Consider the following 21,019-nt stretch of genomic DNA (forward strand, 5'->3'; position numbering starts at 1 on the left):
GATAGATATACAAGTTATAGCCTCCTTACAGTACATAGATAGTATTAGTGGTAGGGCAATGCAGTGGGTCCAGGATTTCTGTCAGTAAGAATATGTGATGAGCTTTACACTGTATATATGTTATCAGTGGAAGTAGTTGATATTAAAGCTGATTACAGGTGCTGGCAAACTAACAAAGAAAAGGGAGAAAATATAGCAATGTGAGATTTGGCTGATAAAAATAATGTTAATTGTAGTCTTCTGACTCATTTATTTATTCCCATCCTGCCTTCTTCCACAAATTTGAGGTGGCTAATTACAGTCATTATATCAGTTTGTCATTTATATTCAATTACAATGTCACAAATTATTGTGCATGTTAAAAGATAAGAATAGGGGCTGGGAAGGTGGCTCAGCTTGCCTTGCATGCATGAGGCCCTGAGTTCAATTCCTCAGCACCACATAAGCAGAAAAAAAAAACCGCAAGTGGTGCTGTGGCTCAAGTGGTAGAGCACTTGCCTTGAGCTGAAGAGCTGAGGGACAGCGCCCAGGTCCAGAGTTTAGGCCTACAACTGCAAAAACAAACAAAAAAAAAAAACAAAAAAGATTAACATATGAATTTTATTTGATAACAATACTTAAATGTCTATTCCTATACACAATATATGCATAAAGATTATTTCATGAAAGCGTGGTCATTTGGTGGTGTTTTTTTGTGATACTGAGTTTGAACTCAGTTTTCATGTTTAGTTGGCTTGCTCACTTGCTAAGCTGGCCCTTTTTTGGCTAGCATTACCTCTATCTCTTGAGCCATACCTTCAAGCCTTGCTTTTTTCTTTTTCTTTTTGACAAATTTTTTTTTTTTTGTCTTTTTTGGTACTGGGGATCGAACCCAGGACGTTGTACTTGCTAGGCAAGCGCTTTGCCACTGAGCTACATCCCAGCCCTTTCTTTTTTTTTTGAAAGGGAGTCTCATAGATTTTTCCACTCAGGCCTCCTGAGTAGCTAGGATCACAAGAATGAGCCACTAGTGTTTGCTCATATGCACATAGGCTTCATTGTTATCATGATAAGTGAATTTGATAAATCAGAATATAAGTTATAAACAATAAAATTATTCATTATAAAATATTATTAGATGTTTCTTCTTCATGCCAAGCAATGTAGTAGCACTTAGAATATAGAGATGGAATTCTCTGATCTAGGGGAGCTCAAGTCCAGAGAGGAAGGAACCTATAGGTAGCACCATATATTGATACATGAAGAGAAAAGTTAGTCAAGGACTATAGAGGAAGAAAATCCAGACTGGGATGATTACAAAAAGTTTCCTTTAGAAAAGGATATCTCAGCCAAAGTTGGTAGTTAATGATTCTTGATGATATGTATCCTTTGGTTTTGAGGTACACACACACACACACACGTATATATGTATATATATATGTGTGTGTGTGTGTGTGTGTGTGTGTGTATATATATATATATATAAAACACTTATCTACCCATGTGGTATTATACAGAATAGTTTGACTGCCCTAAAAATCTTTTTGGTTCATCTATTCATTTTTTACTTTCCTGAAACTTCTAGCACAAACTGAATTTAAAGAATGAGTAAGAGGCATTCAGGTAAAGGAGAAAAAATATATGATATATGGACTGTAAGATGAAAAGGCATAACTTAAGTTGTTTTGGGATTCTGTAGGTTGAAAATTTTAGGTGACTTGAGAGGGGAAAAGGACCGGAGAGGAGGTCAAAGAGTTGTAGAGAGTTCATGTTATGAAGGAGTTGCATGGTATAGCAAGGTGTTTATATTTTATTTATTTTTAAAATAATTCACGAGTAAACTTGTCTTAGGGTTTATTTATTTATTTTTATTTATTTATTTTTTGCCAATCGGAGGCTTGAACTCAGGACCTGGGCACTGGCTCTGAGCTGCTTTTGCTCAAGGCTAGCACGCTACCACTTGAGCCACAGGGCCACTTCCAGCTTTTTCTGTATATGTGGTACTGAGGAATTGAACCCAGGGCTTCATGTATGCTAGGCAAGCACTCTACCACTAAGCCACATTCCCAGCCCCTATATTTTATTTAACACTGGAGATTCTTGACTATTTTATAGCCATGGCTATAATGATATGAGTAGCTGCCTGCATTAAAAAAATCTTCCTGATTATAGAATATAGTATAAATATGTAGACCTCATGAAAAAGTATTTAGTTTACTGAATTAGTATAAGGATTTTTATAATTATAACTTCCTTGCTTTTCTTTGTGTATTGTCACCTCAGCGTGCAGCTATAAACATTGGAGCTCATTTTTTGCCTATTTTCTCTTTTGATATGTATGTGTATATATATATATACATATATATATATATATATGTATAAGTATATTTGGTTTAGTTTTTAAGATGGGGGGTCTCACTGGGTAGCCCAGGCAGTCCTCAAACACAGTTCTTTTGCCTCAACTTCTATTACAGGAATGTGCCACCTTGTCTAACATTTTATAACCAGCTAGTTTCTCCTCTGCCTTTTTTTTTCCCTTGAAACTTGTTTATTGAAGAAATCAGGTCATTTTAAACTATATGATTTTAAATTACAGCTTCCCATATTCTGGATTTTGTTCAATGCATATCCATCCATTGTACACTTTAATACACTCTTCTGTAATTTTTTGTGAATTGATAGTTGAACCTAGAATATTGGTTACATCAAGTATAATATATCCTATAGATAAAATGTCACATAATTTTGAAAGTGCAATAGTTAGAAATTTTACACAAATATATTTTTGTAAGCAGCATAATCTTTTTGTTGTTGTTGTTGGTTGTGGGACTTGAACTCTGGGCCTGCGTGCTGTCTCTGACCTCTTTTGCTCAAGGCAAATGTTCTACCACTTTAAGTCACAGTGCCACTTCTGGTTTCTGGTGGTTAATTAGCGATAAGAGCCTCACAGACTTTTTTGCCCAGGCTGGCTTTGAACTGTAATCCCAGATCTCAGCCTCTTGAGTAGCTAGGATTACCGGCATGAGCCACTAGTTCCAGGTTTTTATGTACCTTTTTTTGGTAATATTATTTACTCGTGTGTGATTATTTGATTAATATTTGTTTTCTTTCCTAAGCTATAAATTTCATAAGTAAGGGGTATACTTATCTCTGTATCTATAGTAACTTTGGTCAATAAATATTACTTGGGTTAATGTATTTCTGTAAGTGGGATTATTGAAGTAAGGAATATACACAGTTTAAATATAGTTAGGTATTATTAAACTAGACTCAAAGACTTGAGCTAATATTCCTACTGATGGTACATGTTTGCTCATATGCAGCCACACTAGGCATTCTTCTTGGTTGTTCCCTGCCTCTACACCCACTTCTACCTTTGTCTCTGTGTGTGTGTTCTAGGGCTTGAATTCAGAACCTTATGCTTTTGGCTTTTTTGTTTGTAATTGGTGTTCTGCCTCTTGAGCCACACCCTAGTTCCTTCTTTTTGCTGGTTATCTTTGAACCACAGACCTCAGATCTCAGCCTCCTAAATAGCCAGGATTATAGGCATGAGTCACCAGCAAGCACCCAGTCTATCAACTTTTTTTTTTGGGGGGGGGTCCAGTCGTGGGGCCTGAACTCTGGACCTGGGTGCTGACCCTCAGCTCTTCAGCTCAAGGCTAGCGCTCTACTACTTGAGCCACAGCGTCACTTTCGGCTTTTTTCTTTTTTGCTTATGTGGTGCTGAGGAATCAAACTCAGGGCCTCATGCATGCAAGGCAAGCGCTCTACCACTGAGCCACCTTCCCAGCCCTATCAACATTTTTTTGACACCTACATTCGAGGTTTTGTTATAGGTGTTTGGGAGGTTTTGTTATAGGTGTTTGGGATAGACATATCAGGGAACAAAACAAAAATCCTGAGTGGCAGGAGATGAATAGTAATCACAATAAATCAGGAAATTATGTAGGACATTAAATAGTAAACCAATAAAAGAGCAGATGGTAAAAAGCATTGCTAGATTTGGAGTTGAATTGCAACTTTGAAATAAGATGGTGAGGCCCAATGAGGTAACATTTGAGTAGACTTGAAAGAAGTGAGGGAGTTAGCATGTGGCTCCAGGGGGAAAATGAGCCAGAGGAGACAGCTGCTTCAAAGGCTAGTAATGACTACATGGGTTCTGGTAATGCTTTCTTGATCTGCACACTGATGATGTAACTTTGTTTATAGTTTTATTGATTTGTAGTTATGATTTGTACACTTTTTAGTGTCCTATAATTCAGACCTTTTTTGGTTAAAAACAGAATATCTCATTCTTTAATGTTATTTTGGTCTCTTAGGCAATAAGTGAATATGAGTAAATTGAAAGATTAAAACATAGAAATTTGGGCTAGGATGTAGCTCAGTGGCAAAGCGCTTTCCTAGCAAGTGCAATGTCCTGGGTTTGATCCCCAGTACCAAAAAAGAAGAGACAAAAAATACAATTAAAATACAACCCAAACAAAACATAGAAAGTTAGTTTCTCAAATATTAACTCCTTTTCCCCATCTCTGCCCCTTTTCACAAGAGGTACATAGGAGACTTTGATATCACAATTCAAAGAGATGGCTTGTGCCCAGATGTCACATATACTAGAATAATCTCTTCAAAAATATTTACATTAAGAATAAGTAGTAAACTGGCTCATGTTTGCAACCTAGGTATTTGGAGAGTAGAAGTGGGAAGGTTTGCCACTTGAGGCCAGCCTGTGAAAAAAGTTAGTGAAAGCATATTTCAAAAAAAAGGCTGGGCATGGTCATTCACAGCTGTAATCTCAGCTATGGTGGGAGGCATGTAGGAGGATCATAGTCCAGGCCAGCCTAGAGGAAAAAAAAATCAAGACCTTACCTGAAAATATAGCTAAAGCAAAAAGGGCTGGTTGTGTGGATCATATGGTACAATGTTTGCCTACCAAGTATAAGGCCATGAATTAAAACCCCAGACCTACCAAAATAAAATTAAATAAATATAAAAAGAGTAGATATTGAACACTTCAGAATGACTTAGCGCTTATCCAGTTGTTCATGAGTATTTTTCTTTGACTTATTAATATGATGAATATATTAATTTATATTAATAAATCATCTTTGCTTTCCTTTAATATTCCCTACTTGATTATGTTAAATTACTCTTACTATTAATACTAAGATCGACTTGCTTATAATTCACCTCAGATTTTCATATCTATATTCATGGGTAAGGCTGGTAAATACTTGTCATTTCTCTGTGTTAGGTTCAAAGTGCTTCTCTTTTTCTTTTTCTTTTTTGTCCTGGAGCTTGAAATCAGGGCCTGGACACTGTCCCTCAGCTTTTGCTGAAGGCTAGCACTCTACCACTTGACACATAGTGCCACTTCCCGCTTTTTCTATTTATGTGGTACTGAAGAATGGAACCTAGGGCTTCAATGGATATTACGCAAGCAATCTACTACTGAGCCACATTCCCAGCCCCTAAAGTGCTTTTCTTAATTATAGCTTCTTTACTACTTCCCAAGGTGGCTCAGTGGTAGAGTGCTTGCCTTGCATGTATGAGGCCCTGGGTTTGATTCCTCAGCACCACATAAGCAGAAAAAAGTGGAAATGGTGCTATGGCTAGTTGTAGAACACTAGCCTTGAACTAAAGAGCTGAGGGACAGTGTCCATGACTGACCAAAAAAAAAAAAAGAGAGAGAATTTATTTAATCAACTGTCTGGAAAAAGAAAACGGTATAATTTTATATACTTGATTTTAATGTCCTTTCTGAGCTGTCAGGAAATTTCTACAATTCAGCAATCTATAAGTGAGTTCTACAATTGCCTGGATAAATGACTTCACTTGGAGCTAGGACTCAAGTATTCTAACATTTTAAAAGCCATAGAATATGGACTTTTAATTGGTGATGAAACAGTTGTAAGGGGGTGTATTGTATAATAATTAAAGACCTTTTTAATGTGACTATTTCTGAGTTTTTACATTTTCAACTAGAAACAAGGTAAATTATGCAGAATATACCTGTATGCTGTAGTCTAGTAAGTCAGCCTGGGAGATGGGATAAACACAGAGGGTTTACCGTCTAAGACTGAGGATTCCTTTTGAATTGGGTCCTGGAACTTCTAGAATTTTCCTACTTAATATATAATCACATTGGAGTGGTCTTTAAACTCTAGAATAGTGGGTCTAGCTGCATCTTCCTCTGTCAACACAATAGTATTGTGCTTCTATGAGAAACTGTGGCCTCTTTTGAATAGGAAATTCTAGTGCTGTGTTTTTCTGAATGTAATTCAAGAATTATTGGAATGAAAGTCAATAAGTTGCTTAATTTATTTAAAGTAGGTAATAGCAAAAAAAAGTATCTTCCCAAGCAGTTCTGTAATTAATTAATTAATTGTTGGTCGTGGGGCCTGAACTCTGGGCCTGGGCGCTGTCCCTCAGCTCTTCAGCTCAAGGCTAGCGCTCTACCACTTGAGCCACATGTTCCTTATCATTTACTACTCTTCCCATCCCATCTCCAGGTAATTCCTCATGGGCTTTCTGTCATCATGGTTTTTCCTAGAATTTTATATAAGTGGAATCATATCAGATGTATTCCTTTTGTCTTGTTTTTTACTCAGTATAAGAGTTTTTGAGATTCTTCTGTTTTGTTGAACATAGCAATGATTAGTGTTTTTTAAAACTGCTAAATAGTTTTTCATTATATGGATTTACCTAACTTTTTAGCCCTTAGTGTGTTGACAAGTATTCAGGTTGTGTCTCAGTTATTATGATAATATGACTATCTCAATCATATATTTTCAATTTTCTTATGTAGGTGTATGTATAACTTCTAAAGAAATAGCCAGGGGCTGGGAAGGTGGCTCAGTGGTAGAGCGCTTGCCTTGCATGCCTGAGGCCCTGGGTTCGATTCCTCAGCACCACATAAGCAAAAAGGAAAAAGCTGGAAGTGGCACTGTGGCTCAAGTGGTAGAACACTAGCCTTGAGCTGAAGAGCTGAGGGACAGCGCCCAGGCCCAGAGTTCAAGGCCCCATGACCGGAAAACCTCCCCCCCCCCCTGCAAAAAAAAGAAATAGCTAGATGGCTTTTGATTGTTAATAGAGACTGTGTTAAAGTTATTGTGTGCTGTTTAAAGAGAAAAAAAATGAACTTGATATGGTGGTACATGCTTGTAATACCTGTTACTGAGTAGATGAAGACAAGAAGAACAAGATCCAGGTAAAAAGCACAAGACTATCTAAAAAACAAAAGGGACTTAAGGATATGGTTCAAGTGGTAGAGCACTTGGCCTAGCAAGAATGAAGCCCTGAGTTGAAGCCCCAGTAGTGAAAAAGAAAAAGACAGAAAAGAAAAGAAACTCCACGAATTGTTTAAGTGGAATTTATGGAGGGTACCAATTATATAGAGGAAGAAAGAGAACATTTATTAGTTACTATCTAATTACTGTGTCTAGCACATAGTGGTTAAATGCTACATACAAGATTTTCAACATTTCTGCAATCCAAGAGGCAAGTAGTAGTAATCATCACTTTTTATAGATAAAAAAAACAGAAGGATACCAGCTTAAGGTAACATAGCTAGTAAGTGATGGTTTTGAAACTTGTCTGGTTTCAGAATTAAAATTATCTCTGCTATACCCATAAAGAGTAGAAGCAAAGGATGTTACAGTTTCAGAGGGTGGAGGATAGGATGAAAAAGACAACACTTCTCTCTCCATCTCTGAGCATGGCAAAGATGGAATTGTGATGATACTTGCCTATAAGGCTTTGTTGTGGGGGATGGTTACTAGTAAGATTTGATATTTATTTAGTTTGGAAAGCAGGAAAATAAATACTCTTTGAGTGAACTGTTGTAACTTATAGAAAGGGTAATGATGTGATTAGAAGTCAAATTTGGAACATTTTTTGGTTGCTACCTGCTGAGTTAGTTTAGTGGGATAGCAATGAGAAGTTCTTAGTCCAACCAAAGTCTTTAATAATTCAGACATGAGGTAATAAGTTTCTTCATAAAGGTAGTGAGCTCTATGAGGAATGCAAAATATGAAGGAGACCTCAGTGAAATTAACATTGTTGACAAACAAAAAAAGAGAAATCAAGTACAGGGGATTTTAGTAATGATCCTGTGACTTCTGGTTTTTGAGTGTTGGTCATTCATTCAGTAGTTTTGATTGGATGTATAGTTGAAATGCTCTCATATCTGTAGAGAACTCATAAAATTGTAAATATGTCATTAGCAGTAAGGATTGTGAAATTGTTTTTTATAATGAATATATAGCAATATATGTCATGTATGATATATATATCTTAGATATGTTATTATTCTAATACCTTGAAATTTTCTGGGCATTAGGAAGGCATTTAGTCTAAGGAGTCCTCTTGGTAGGCTGCAGGGTGGGGTCTTTGTCAGCAAGACAAAGTCATGACTAGAAGCTCAGAAATGTTAGCCCCCACTATCCTTCAGAAAAGGTAGATGGGCTGGAGATTGAGTTAATGGTCAGATATACCTATATGGTGGAGCTCTGTAAAAATCCTTGAGCTACGGGATATGAAGAACCTCTGGTTGACAAACACATCCATGTTTTTGGACAGCAAGCGAAGCTCTTGAACCTAGGATCAAGTAGTACTGGGATTTGAACTCAGGACCTTGCACTTGCTAGGCAAATGCTCTGCCACTTTGAGCCATGTCCCCAGCCTTTTTTTTACTTTTAGTTATTTTTAAGGTAGGGTGTCCCATTTTTTTGCCCAGGGCAAGCATCAGGCCATCATTCTACCTACAGCATTCTGTGTGGCTTGTGTCACAGGCAAGCATGCTAGTTTATTTATTGACTGAGATTAAGCCAAACCATATTTAGCTTATTAGCTGAGATGGAGTCTTACTAACTTTTGGCCTAGATTGACCTAGAACAATGATCTCTGCCACCTGAGTAGCTGATATTGCAGGTAAGCCATAGTACTTAATCCTCTTTGTAATTAGTGAATTCTCTTTGTAATTTCTCAGTCATCCTAGTGAATGATCAAGGAAAGGATCAAGAGAATCCCAACTTATAATTGATTGATCATAAGTACCACTTGTGATGGATACTTTAAGTGGGGAGAGGTATTATGGAACTGATTCCTTCTTTACTTGTGGGGTCTGATCCTATCTCCAGGTAGATTCTATCACAGTTGAAATCTCCATTGGAGATTTTTTTTTGAGGTGTTTGTGTGTGAGTGTGTGTGTGTGTGTGTGTGTGTGTGTGTGTGTGTGTGTGTGTGTGTGTGTGTAACAAATTTCACATTTTGGCTGTAGTGTTGGAATGAGTATGAGAGTAGCAAAAATAGTTTGGTTTTTCTGTTCTTACAGGGTGCTAACTTCCTAGACTGCCTGTCTCTCAGTAAGGTGCCACTAAGCTAAAGGATAATTTTGAACAGAAGAGATTTGAGGCATAGGGAGATGAGAAACATTAACATGCTCATTAAAATTGTAATTTTGCCAATCATTAGTGTGAATCCCAATTTGAGGATGTTTGACAATGTGTCTGGCTTTCTAATAAGCTCTTAGGCACTTAATTTTTTTTTTTTTTTTTGGTAACACGTTTGGCCATTGTCTTTCCCTGGTTCTTTCCTTTTTGACATCCTGTAACAAATTTGTACTTTCTACTTTGATCACATTTTACTCCATAAATTGTGGGATCTCTTGATGTTTCCTTCCATTACATGTTTCTGAAGAGTAGACTCGTTTTCATGTACCGAAATTTCTCTCATTATTGTTTTAGTGACTTCTGCTTTCTAAACCCAGTAGACCTTTTACAGATTTAGTTTATTTGTTGTAGCACTTAATACTTGATGACTACTCCCTTTTTAAAGCTTTGCTGTGGTCTGTAATAACTCTTTTTTTTTTGGAGGCAGGTCTCACTATGTAGCTCAAATTGTGCGGCTTCCTACCTTAGCCTCCTTCCTAAAGGATGGGAGCAAAGACATATGCCACTATGCTTGGCTAGTAACGCTTCATTCTTTTTCCCTATGTAACTTCTAGGCAGATGTCTTCATGAACTTTTCATCTTCTTCCTTTTAAAGAAAGATTTGTTAAAATTTATTTATTTATTTATTTTTATTTTTATTTTGGGTCTGGTCGTGGAGCCTGAACTCTGGGCCTGGGCGCTGTCCCTCAGCTCTTTAGCTCAAGGCTAGCACTCTACCACTTGAGCCACAGCGCCACTTCCGGCTTTTTCCTTTTTGCTTATGTGGTGCTGAGGAATCGAACCCAGGGCCTCATGCATGCAAGGCAAGCGTTCTACCACTGAGCCACCTTCCCAGTCCCTAAAATTAATTTATATACAGTAAAATCCTCCATTTTAGTGTTTTGACAAACATACAGATAGTGTGTATGTGAGTATGTGTATGTGTGTGTACGCACGTGCTCACGTGTGCATGTGTGTATGTACATGTGTACTGGGCTTGATCTCAGAGCCTGGATGGACACTGTTAGCTTTTTTGATAAAGACTGGTGCTTGAGTGACAGCTTCACTTTGGGCTCTTTTTTCTGTGGTTAATTAGAGATACAAGTCTAATAGCCTTTTCTGGCCAGGCTTGCTTTGTACTGCAATTCTCAGATCTCAGCCTCCTGAGTAGCTAGGATTACAAGTGTAAGCCACCAGTGCCTGGCCAAACATATAGTTTAAACTGTTGTCAAGATATAGAACAGTTCTATATACCTAGAAATTTATTATACTTTTTTGTAGTAAAACTTTCCCATTCTAAATTCATAGCAACTACTAATCTGTTTTCTGTTTTGATAGTATTGTCTTTTTCACAATATCATGTAAATGGAATCACATAGTTGTAGCTTTTTGTATCTGGTTTCTTTTACTTATAATGCATTTAAGATACATCTATGTATATCATATTTGTTTCTCTTTATTTTTGATTAGTATTCATTGAATGTGCCACAGTTTAACATTTATCAGTTGGAGGACATTTATGTTTCCAGATTAAAAAAATTTTTTTTTGGCATTTGTGGGACTGGTCAGGGCCTGGGTGCTGTCCCTGAGCTTTTTCTTTTTTTGCCAGTCTGGGACTTGAACTCAGGGACTAGGCACTGTCCCTGAGCTTCTCTTGCTCATGGCTAGCACTCTACCACTTGAACCGCAGCTCCACTTCTGGCCTTTTAGGTTAATGTGGTACTGTGGAATCAAACCCAGGGCTTCATGAATACTAGGCAAGCACTCTACCACTAAACCACATTCCCAGCCCTCCCTAACTCTTTTGCTCAAAGTTAGTGTTCTAACACTTTGAGCCACAGCTCTGCTTCCAGTTTTTGAGTGGCTAATTGAAGAATCTCATGGGGCTCTGGGAAGGTGGTTCAGTGGTAGAGCGCTTGCCTTGCATGCATGAGACCCTGGGTTCAATTCCTCAGCACCACATAAGCAGGAAAAAAAGTTGGAAGTGGCGCTATGGCTCAAGTGGTAGAGTGCTAGCCTTGAGCTGAAGAGCTAAGGGACAGTGCCTAGGCCCAGAGTTCAGGCCCCATGACCAGACCCCACCCCCCCCCCCAAAAAAAAAAAAAAAAAAAAGAAGAAGAAGAATCTCATGGGTATTTTTCTGCCCAGGCTGGCTTAGAACTGAGATCCTCAGATCTCAACTTCCTGAATAGCTAGGCTTATAGGCATGAGCCACCCGCGTCTGGCTGTTTCCAGTTTTTAGTGAATTTGAAAACTGTCAACAAAAATTTGAAAACTTTCAACATTATCTAGATCTTTGTATGAATATATTTTTGCTTCTTTTGGGTAGTAGGAGGAGTATTTCTGGTTTGTATGGTGTGTGTAAAACTTTATAAGAAATGCCACAACTGCTAGTGCCAGTACTCATGTTTGTAATCCTAGTTACTCAGGAGCCTGAGACCCAGAGATTAAGGTTCTAACCAGACATGGCTATGGAAGCTCCATATAAGCCTATATAAGACTTAATTTCAAAAATAGCCAACAAAAAGCTGGGCAAGAGATGTGGCTCAAGTTGTAGAGTGCCACTTATGAGAAAACCAAACAGGAATGAGGCTCTGCCAGCAAAAACAAGAAAACAAAATGGAAAGAAAATACCAGTGTTATTTTGTAGAATGTTTTATGACTTTGAATTCTTGCCAGCAATGTATGAGAGTTCTAGTTGTTTCATAGCTCACTAACATTTTGTGTTTGTAGTTATTGTTGAAGTCCTCTTCCTCTTGGTTTTCAATGTGTTATTTTTTTTTACCCCTTTTATTAGCATATGTTAGTTTACAAGGTGGGGGGGACTTCATTGTGACATTAATCACCGTATTCCCCTCTAACATTTCCCTCAATTCTCCTTATTCTTAAAACTTTTCTTTTTTGTACTGGTACTGGGGGTAGGGCTTGAACTTAGGGTCTGGGAGCTGTCTTGTAGCTTTTACACTCAAGGCTGGCTCTCTACCCCTTGAGCCATACCTCTAATTCTGGGTTTTGGTGGTTAATTGGAAATAAGAGTCTCATGAACTTTTATGCTGGGGCTGACTTTGAAACTAGATCCTCAGATTTAAGCCTCCTGAGTAGCTAGGATTATAGGCATGAGCCACCAGCACCTGGCTTCCTTCTTGAAATAATTTAAACAGGTTTCACTGTTCTACTTTCACATGTGCAAAGAAACTATGACCATCTATTATCTCTTGTTAGTCTTCCCTACTCCTACTGTGCACCCTTCCTCCATATAATCTTTGTTTTGTTTTATTATTGTTCATTTGCTTATGTTTTTATACAAGGATCCAGGTTGGCCTGGAACTCACAATCCTCTTCAGCTTTGTGATTATGGGGGTTACAGGAATGTGCTACTCTGACCAAGTATCCCCCCCCCCTTTTTTTTTTTCTCAGCAATTGATTTGATATTCATCTAGTAATTCAAGCTAAAAATCTAAGCACAAGTCATTTACCAAAATCTCGAGCTTAACCTCCAAAATAGCTTATGAGTCTGCCCACTGTTCTCTAACTTTTATGCCACAAATAATTCAGGCTATTTACATACATGTACAGCAGCTTCCTTACCACTAACAACCACTGGCCTTAATACTAACAACCACTGGCCGTGCTATTCCACTGTTCTCTTTTTGACATGGCCAGATTTGATTCTGTCTCTTCTATCTTAAAAGCCCCAGATAATTCCAAATTACTAATGTTATGTAATTTCTAAACTTTACTTATGGTCCCTTGAGATTGGGCTCTTCGGTAGCTCCACAACCTCTCATTCAGATATGCCAGAAGTGTTTTTTGTTTGTTTGTTTATTTGTGGCCAGTCCTGGGGCTTGACTTCAGGGCCTGGACACTGTCCTTGAGCTTCTTTTGCTCAAGGCTAGCACACTACCACTTGAGCCATAGTGCCACTTCTGGCCTTTTCTGTTTATGTGGTACTGAGGAATTGAACCCAGGGCTTTATGCATGCTAGGCAAGCACTCTACCACTAAGCCCTATTCCCAGCCTGCCAGAAGTGTTTTTTGGTTCACTGAATATGTCTTTTCATGTGTAATTTTCTTTTTTCTCTTTCTCATTATCTGGGCTCAGCAAAACCTAACTAACCTTAGTTCACTATTAGCTAGTGAGATGTTTCCATACATTTTTGGGAATAGGAAGGAAGCATGTTTAATTAAACTGATGCTATTTCTTACAGTGGTACCAGGATGAAGGGAACTAGCTTGTTAGAGAGCATGATAGCTCTTTCATGGACTAATGATATAGTCATTAGATAAGATTAGATTACTCAGTTTGTTAATACTGTATGTATTTAAAAAAAAATTTTTTTTTGTGGGTCCGGTTGTGGGGCCTGAACTCTGGACCTGGGCGCTGTCCCTCAGCTCTTCAGCTCAAGGCTAGGGCTCTACTATTTGAGCCACAGCGCCACTTCCGGCTTTTTTTCTCTTTGCTTATGTGGTGCTGAGGAATTGAACCCAGGGCCTCAGGCATGCAAGGCAAGCGCTCTACCACTGAGCCACCTTCCCAGCCCAACTGTATGTATTTATATGAACCTTTTTTGTAGAAGGAACGGTTACTCAGTGCTGTAGAGTGCTCAAGAATGAGGCAGTATCCTATAGGGACAATCTCCTTTGGGCTCAGAATTATGCTGAGAAAGAACATTGTCACTTGCCTGCAGCAATCTAGGTTGAAAGACGTATTCTGAGATTCTATGTGATTATTTTTTCCATTTTCTTTTAAAAGGAAACAGAGCAATTACCCTCTAGTAGTTTCCATGGCAACTGTACTGTAGCCCATAAAAATATTCCCCCACTCCATGGCTAGAAAGTTAAATTATTAAAAAATTAAACAGCTCACTAAAGCAATATACTCTTGCTGAAGACTGAAAAAAAAATGGCATAGGTGGTAGGAAGAAGTGAGTACTTGGAAAGAAAAGTGATTGTCAGTGTACACAGCTAAGTTACACAGCCCATGAATGCTTAGTAGTCCTACGTGCTCAGGATAGGGATTAGGTGAGGTAATGCAACTGCTTGGTTTGGCATCATCTGATGCTTCTGGAATTTTGAGTGTTACTGAAAACTTTCAAAGTAACCCATACCTTTCTGGACCAGCTATTGAAGTCCCTTAGCAAATCTTAGGATCTTAGTCAGAATGTGAAGGCCTAGGAATTGTTTCCTTTCTGCAGTCTTTTTGTTAGAAATATATAAAGCAAGCAAAGACATGGCTATATGACAAAACAACAAATGCTAGCTGCTGATCTGATTTCTGTGAATCATCTTAGCAACAGAGGGAAGTACTTTACACGCACTGTTCAAGGATTTGTGCGAAGCCCTGATACTATACATGTATCTTCTCATCTAATCTTCATAATCATGCAACAAAATTCATGCTATTATTCTTATAGTACAGATGGGGAAGTATCTATAATGACGTTCTCAACATCAGATTGCTAAAAATCGTCAGAGCCAGAAGATTGAACTTTAGCTTTTAAACCCATGTTCTTAATGATGAAGCTAAATTATTGCATTTCCTAGAATTAACTGCTCTGTTTAGTAATTTCTTTCTCAGTGAGTTGCCTCAAATTCAGTTTGAGTATGGGAAAACATTTAAATTTAACTTTTTTTGCCTTTAAAACTGTATGGAAAATGTTCTACCTTTTATTCTTCAGAGTTTCTACGTTTTAATTGATTTTATTTTATAAAATAGTATAATTCTGAAAAAGTGGGTATTTCTGAGAATCCAATGGAAGAATATTTTATTACATAGTAGAAAATAAGTGATAATTTAAAAGAGAGACATGGCCATTTTGTATCTTTTAACTTTTAATAGAGAGCAGCAAAACTGGATTCACTCTCAGATAGGTGGTCACTCCTTACCATGGTATCAGAGCTGTCTCAGATATACAATAGCAGGCTCACATTTGGTTAGAGCCAACGAATGATCCTCCCAAGAAAGACCTTAGCCAGAAAGAGGTTTAAAACAGTAGATTAAGAAGTTTTTTTGTTGTTTTTTTTTGTGAAAATACTGTACAGAGGGGTTACAATTACTTGAACAAGATAATGAGTACATTTCTTATCAAGCATTGTAGCCTTCTCCTTTGTTTCCCCTTCCTATCCCATCCTCCCCCCACCCCCCCCCACCCAACCCTCCCCCCCCCCCCACCAAAGTTGTAAAGTTCGTTTTTGACATAACGACTTGTACGTCTCATTGTTGCAATGGGTCCACCTGTATCCCTATTTAAACAATTTGTTTTTCCTTTCCCCTCCACAAATTATACCAACATCAAATACAGTGAAAGCAGGGATTATACCGTGGGGGAGGGACATACAAAGCAACAAAGAAATAATCTTATAAATGTGTTAGAAACAGTGGCATGAAAGAAAAAAAAAACATTTGAATACATATCTTAGGGTTCGTTTCCCTAACAGAAGTTTTTTTAAAAAAAAGTTTTTTTCCTTTGTTCTATAGTGAATAAGAGCAAGAATATTTGTAAATTTGTCTCATGTTTGATAGAAAGCAGATACTATATTGTATAAAGTTGAGGAATGTAAGTAAGACAGGCTCAAGTAAGGTAATCTATGTAATGATTGGTGAATTGGGAAATAACTTTAAAATTTTTGCAAATTGTCTCTGTCACACTTGTTTTGCTTCTTCTTTGTGGTTTTCTTAGGTCACTGGACCTATTTGGGCTGGGGAGAGCAGCAAAGTACGTAAGAATTTCAATTCCTTATAATTTTCTTCATGATACACTTTCATGTATTCCCTCTAGAGTCTAGGCTGTGAAGCTGGATGTTCATGTGTACAAGCATGTATAACTCCATGCTCCTCTCCTCTCCTCTCCCACTTAAATCTCAAGAGAGAATTACCTGTAGTGGAGTGATATATCCTTTAAGGCTGGATTCTTGATGACTGTGTATGTGTGTGTGTGTGTGTGTGTGTGTGTGTGTGTGTGTAAGTGCAAGTATAAGAAAGAATAATTCCCTCCCCTTCAATCTTTACCTGTTGAAAACTCATACTTCTTTCAAGCCATCTCCTCTAAAAAGCTTTCCCTTCCTGACCTGTGAAGAAGTGAACTTATTCCTTTCAACTCATATAGGGCCTGATTTATGATATTCTTAGGCAGTAAGTTCCTTGTATCCTTGTATAACAATTCAAATATTTATGATTATATTTTTGTTCTCCTATTAGATTGACTTATGGTCTGAATACCTCATGTTGTGTAGCCTTGTGTGTATAGACATTCACTATTCAAATGAATAAATGTTCACAGTCTTGAAATTTCTGTCTTGCAAATAGACTTTGCCAGGGGCTTTTCAACTTCTCCCTTTAAACTAGCTCATTAATCCCTCTATAAACTGAATAACCAAACCTGTACTCAGCTAATTTCTTTTTCTATAAAGCCATGAGTTTAAAACCTGTATATACCTGGCATGGTGTAGTATAGATTGTAGGGACAGTAAAAGATAGTGATACCCTAAAACAATTCGTTAATCAAGCTCCAGTGTTAACACATTTTCCTTAGTTTTCTCTTTAGTTCCTAATTACTTTTAGTAGTGCTAGGAGTTTTACTTTCTAGGAAAACTGAGGTGGTTTGGAGAAAGAAAAAGCTGGCCTTTGACTTTCCCTACCTTTCCCCCCTCTCAACTTTTTCTCTCCTTTATTTCACCTCACTTATTTTCTTTCTGATTTTTATATTCTTTCTTCTCCCAACCTCTTCTTTCCATGAATCCCTTCTTAGTATTTGTCCTTGATTTCTTCTGTACAGAAATGTTGGTAGACTTTAGGAAGGGTGTGGAGTATTCCTCCCCTCATTAAACAAAATGATGAGGATGAAAATGAAGAAGAAGAAGATGATGATGATAAAAAGCAGAGCTCTATTTAGGACTAATAGATCAAATGCTGTGAGAAAATAATGGTCTGTCCAAGTAGTTTCTGGCTTTGGATTATGGGCTCTTAGCTCTGGCTGAGCTACTTTCTCAGTGTCATAGCCAAGAGAATGGTCTATAATTGTGGCCTCTTTGGAGACTCAATCTGGATGCTCTGATTTATGAGCTAAAACTTGTCCTGGTGAGTCTTTTTATTTTGTCTCTTTTGTTGTCTCTGTCCCCTAATGTATGTTTGTTAATAGTCTGACTTCTTCTATAGATTCAGTAAGAGTTAAGTATGAGTGTCTTATTGCTTTTGTCTCTTGATCCTTTCTTTCTGTGCTTCAGAATAAGGAGTATATCAAGGGCTATAAACATGCCCCCAAAGTCTTTTCCCTAATGTGGCAACAGAATGCTTTGTAAACAGAATGCTTTCTATTCCTATTTTATGACTTTGTTTACACTCTTTCCTATACTTGCCCTAGTCAAAGGACTAGCTTCCTAGTTTCTTCTTTCTTTTTTTTAAATATATTTTTATTTTCTTTAAGTAGATGTACAAAGGAATTGCCATTCAACAGATCACTTTATGAATGCATAGTTTCTTTTTCCCTTTTCTCTTTCTCTTTCCCTTTCCCTCCCTCTCTCATTCCCTCTCCCCCCTCTCTTTCTTTCATAGTACTGAAGCTTAAAGTCAGGACCTCACATTTTCTTGCTTGTCTGGCGCTCCACCACTTGAGCCATGCCTCCAGCCCTGCCTTTTTCTAGTTAGTTTTGTTTTTTGAAGACAGAGTCTCAAGGACTTTTCTTCTCAAGCTAGTCTTGAACTACAGTCTCAAAGATATTACCTTCTGAGTAGCGGAGATTACAGGCATGAACCACAGACACCTGGCTGACTGTTTGCTGTAACTGGCAAGTATTAACAACAATTGGTCCTGGCCATATGAAGGTTGTCTTTTTTATTATTGTGAAAATACTGTACAGAGGGGTTACAATTACATGGGCAAGATAATGAGTACATTTCTTATCAAGCATTGTAGCTTCCTCCTTTGTTTCCCCTTCCCATCCCTTCCCATCCTCCCTCCCGCCGGTTGGCTTCTTTTTTGTGCTGATTTTTTCTTCCTGGAGTTTTGATTATATTTCTCTCCTTTTAAAAAAATATTCTCATCCTGCTATAAAATCAATAGGGAAATCCCACAAGGTTTCCTTTTTACCTTGATCTGTGGCCTCCCTTTGTTGTTATAAACTCAAAGAAGAAAGACTTAAAAGATGATCTTATTCCTATGCCTTAGCTAATCCCAACCCACAGACATTAACTGGCATCCAGTGGTCTAACATTCTTCCTTGCTTATAAAACGCACATTGTGTTCTCTGTTTTAGAGGAATTATTATGAACTAGGTTGTAAACATAAAAGCCAAGGTGTCATTTCCCTGTCATTATCCATTTGTCTCCATTATCAATGCTCTTTGAATTGTTGTCCTTATTCTGTTCTTACAAATGTCTAATGATTACAAAAGTCTAATCCTACAGCCTCCAGGAGGCTTCTGTTGCCCACACTACTACCAAGATTATCTCCTAAAATTATTAATATGAGGAGTCCATCATCTGCTAAAAGTGTTTCTCATTTGGGATGGCAAATCCTTCTTTTCCTCACTGTGAGCCAAAAAGGAACTTGGCAAGAATGGACATGTGTGACCTTGTTACTCATACACATATGGGTATGGTGTCAGATATGATTTCTCTATAAAATAGTTTACACACTATATTAGATTGAGTTCCCTGTTCAAGTAGAGTCTGATTTGTAATGTTGGTCATTTTTGCTAGCATCAAGAAAAAAAAACTAGGATGTCAGGTGCTGGTCTGAGAAGCAGAAGTAATTCAGTAAATTTTTATTTACAGCTATTAAACTTGACTAAATGGAAATGTATATGTTTTCTTCTGTAAGTTGATGCTTAGGATTGAAATTCTGGGCCCAGGGTATAGGTGCTTGATGGGAAATATTAGGAAAATCTGACATTGAAGCAATGTTCTTTGCTGCATTTAGAGTACAGTTTGGCTTGATCTCTCTCTCTCCCTCTCCCCCTCCTCTCTCTCTCTTTCTCTTTCTGTTTCTCTGTCTCTGTCTCTGTCTCTCTCTCTATTTTACACACACATATATATATATATATGTATGTATGTATGTATCTTCTGGTATTGGACTTGACCTCAGGGCTTTGTGTTCACTCAGTTTTTTTTTTTTCTCACAACTAGTGCTCTACCATTTAGGTTCTATGTCCAGCCTAACTTTTTAGTGATGAAGTTTCAAAGACTTTTCTGCCTGGGCTGGGTTCAATCTTCAATCCTGTAGATGTCCTGTTAGCCTCCTGAGAAGCTAGGATTATAAATGACCTACTGGTATCCAGCTCTGGTTTGACTTTTAAGCATTGGCTATGACCTTCATGGTTTCTAGGACCAGTTTCTGATGTCCTTGTAGCTTAACATCTGCAAACACTAGACCATCTCTAAATTAAGCCTTATATTTTCCTCCTCTATCTACTTCCTCCTTTTTGATAATAGTAGAGAACCAGATTTAAAAGCAAATTTTAATTAGGGTTATGATAGCTAGAGAAGCAGATCCCAAAGAATTTTGCCTTAAGGAAAATGCAACTTGGAGCTGCTCTAAGAATTAATACTAAAATGAAACCAAGTAGACTCCAGTTATTGATCAAGGCAATTCTGTAACTGGCTTTGAGGTCATTGGGCTCCTCTGCAGCTTTTGTTCTCAAATTCTAGGTTGTGGCTACTCACAACTCTGCAAGCAGATAGAGTTGTTGAAAACAAAATAAAGCTAGAGTGCTTGGATTCACTGTGCTTATTCCACAGCCTTTGAAGATCCTGATAGTGCCGTCGATGACCGAGACAGTGACTATCGCAGTGAGACCAGCAATAGCATTCCACCTCCTTACCATACAACTTCCCAGCCCAATGCTTCTGTTCATCAGTTTCATATGCCAGTTCGATTGCCACAGCAGCTACTGCTTCAGGGCAGTTCCCGGGACTCTTGCAGTGATTCTATGCAGAGTTATGACCTCTATTATCCAGAGCGACAGGCCCTCAGGTGGGTATTGAGAGCAAAGTTCTCTTCTGCTGATAAAAGCTAACAAGAAGAATTTCGGTGCTTTGACTTGAGGTGGTAATGAAAGTATGATGGTCCAAGTTACACTCAGTATAGATTCTCAGCTTTTCTCCCACATATTTACATTTATACATTTCATCAAGAATACTTCATTTCATTTCAGTGGTTTTCAACTGGTGACCACAGTATGTACCCCTGGGTATATGGCTGAAAAGACATACTCCCCTAATATCCCACCTTGCATCTAGATCAGTAATTTTGATACTTTATCAAGAGTAAAACAAAACCCACAAATATTAAATGTTGGGATAACCCCTCCTATATAAATATTCCTAGGCCTTTCATAAGAGCACAATGCTCTTATTATAGCAGATTTGGTACTTTTGATGTGACTTTATTGATTTCTTAAATATATAAAATATTTACATGGTTAAATAAATTTTTATTGTTATTAAGGAGTTGTACAAAAGTGGTTAAATAAACTTTAAATGATAATACACAGAGAATCTTCACTCATACCTGTTACCTTTTTTTTTTTTTTTTTTTTTGCCAGTCAGTTGTGGGGCTTGAACTCTGGGCCTGGGCACTATCCCTCAATTCTTCAACTCAGGGCAAGCACTCTATC

General features: G+C 37.8%; 1 protein-coding gene across 3 annotated transcripts in view; it reads left to right on the forward strand.

Annotated features, from left to right (window-relative positions):
* Unc13b (unc-13 homolog B) overlaps positions 1–21,019 on the forward strand; it is a 171,666-nt gene that overhangs the window by 61,557 nt on the left and 89,090 nt on the right. Inside the window, exons 8-9 of one of the 3 annotated variants that reach the window (XM_042695951.1) lie at positions 16,087–16,122; positions 20,142–20,376. In XM_042695951.1, the coding sequence (XP_042551885.1) occupies positions 16,087–16,122; positions 20,142–20,376 (271 nt within the window). Of the gene's footprint in view, positions 1–16,086; positions 16,123–20,141; positions 20,381–21,019 lie in introns of all 3 variants that reach the window. The other 2 variants (XM_042695931.1, XM_042695958.1) reach the window with 2 other exon arrangements.

This window comes from Dipodomys spectabilis, unplaced genomic scaffold (assembly GCF_019054845.1).
Source record: "Dipodomys spectabilis isolate Male_0828 unplaced genomic scaffold, ASM1905484v1 ptg000006l, whole genome shotgun sequence".
Lineage (NCBI taxonomy): Eukaryota > Metazoa > Chordata > Mammalia > Rodentia > Heteromyidae > Dipodomys > Dipodomys spectabilis.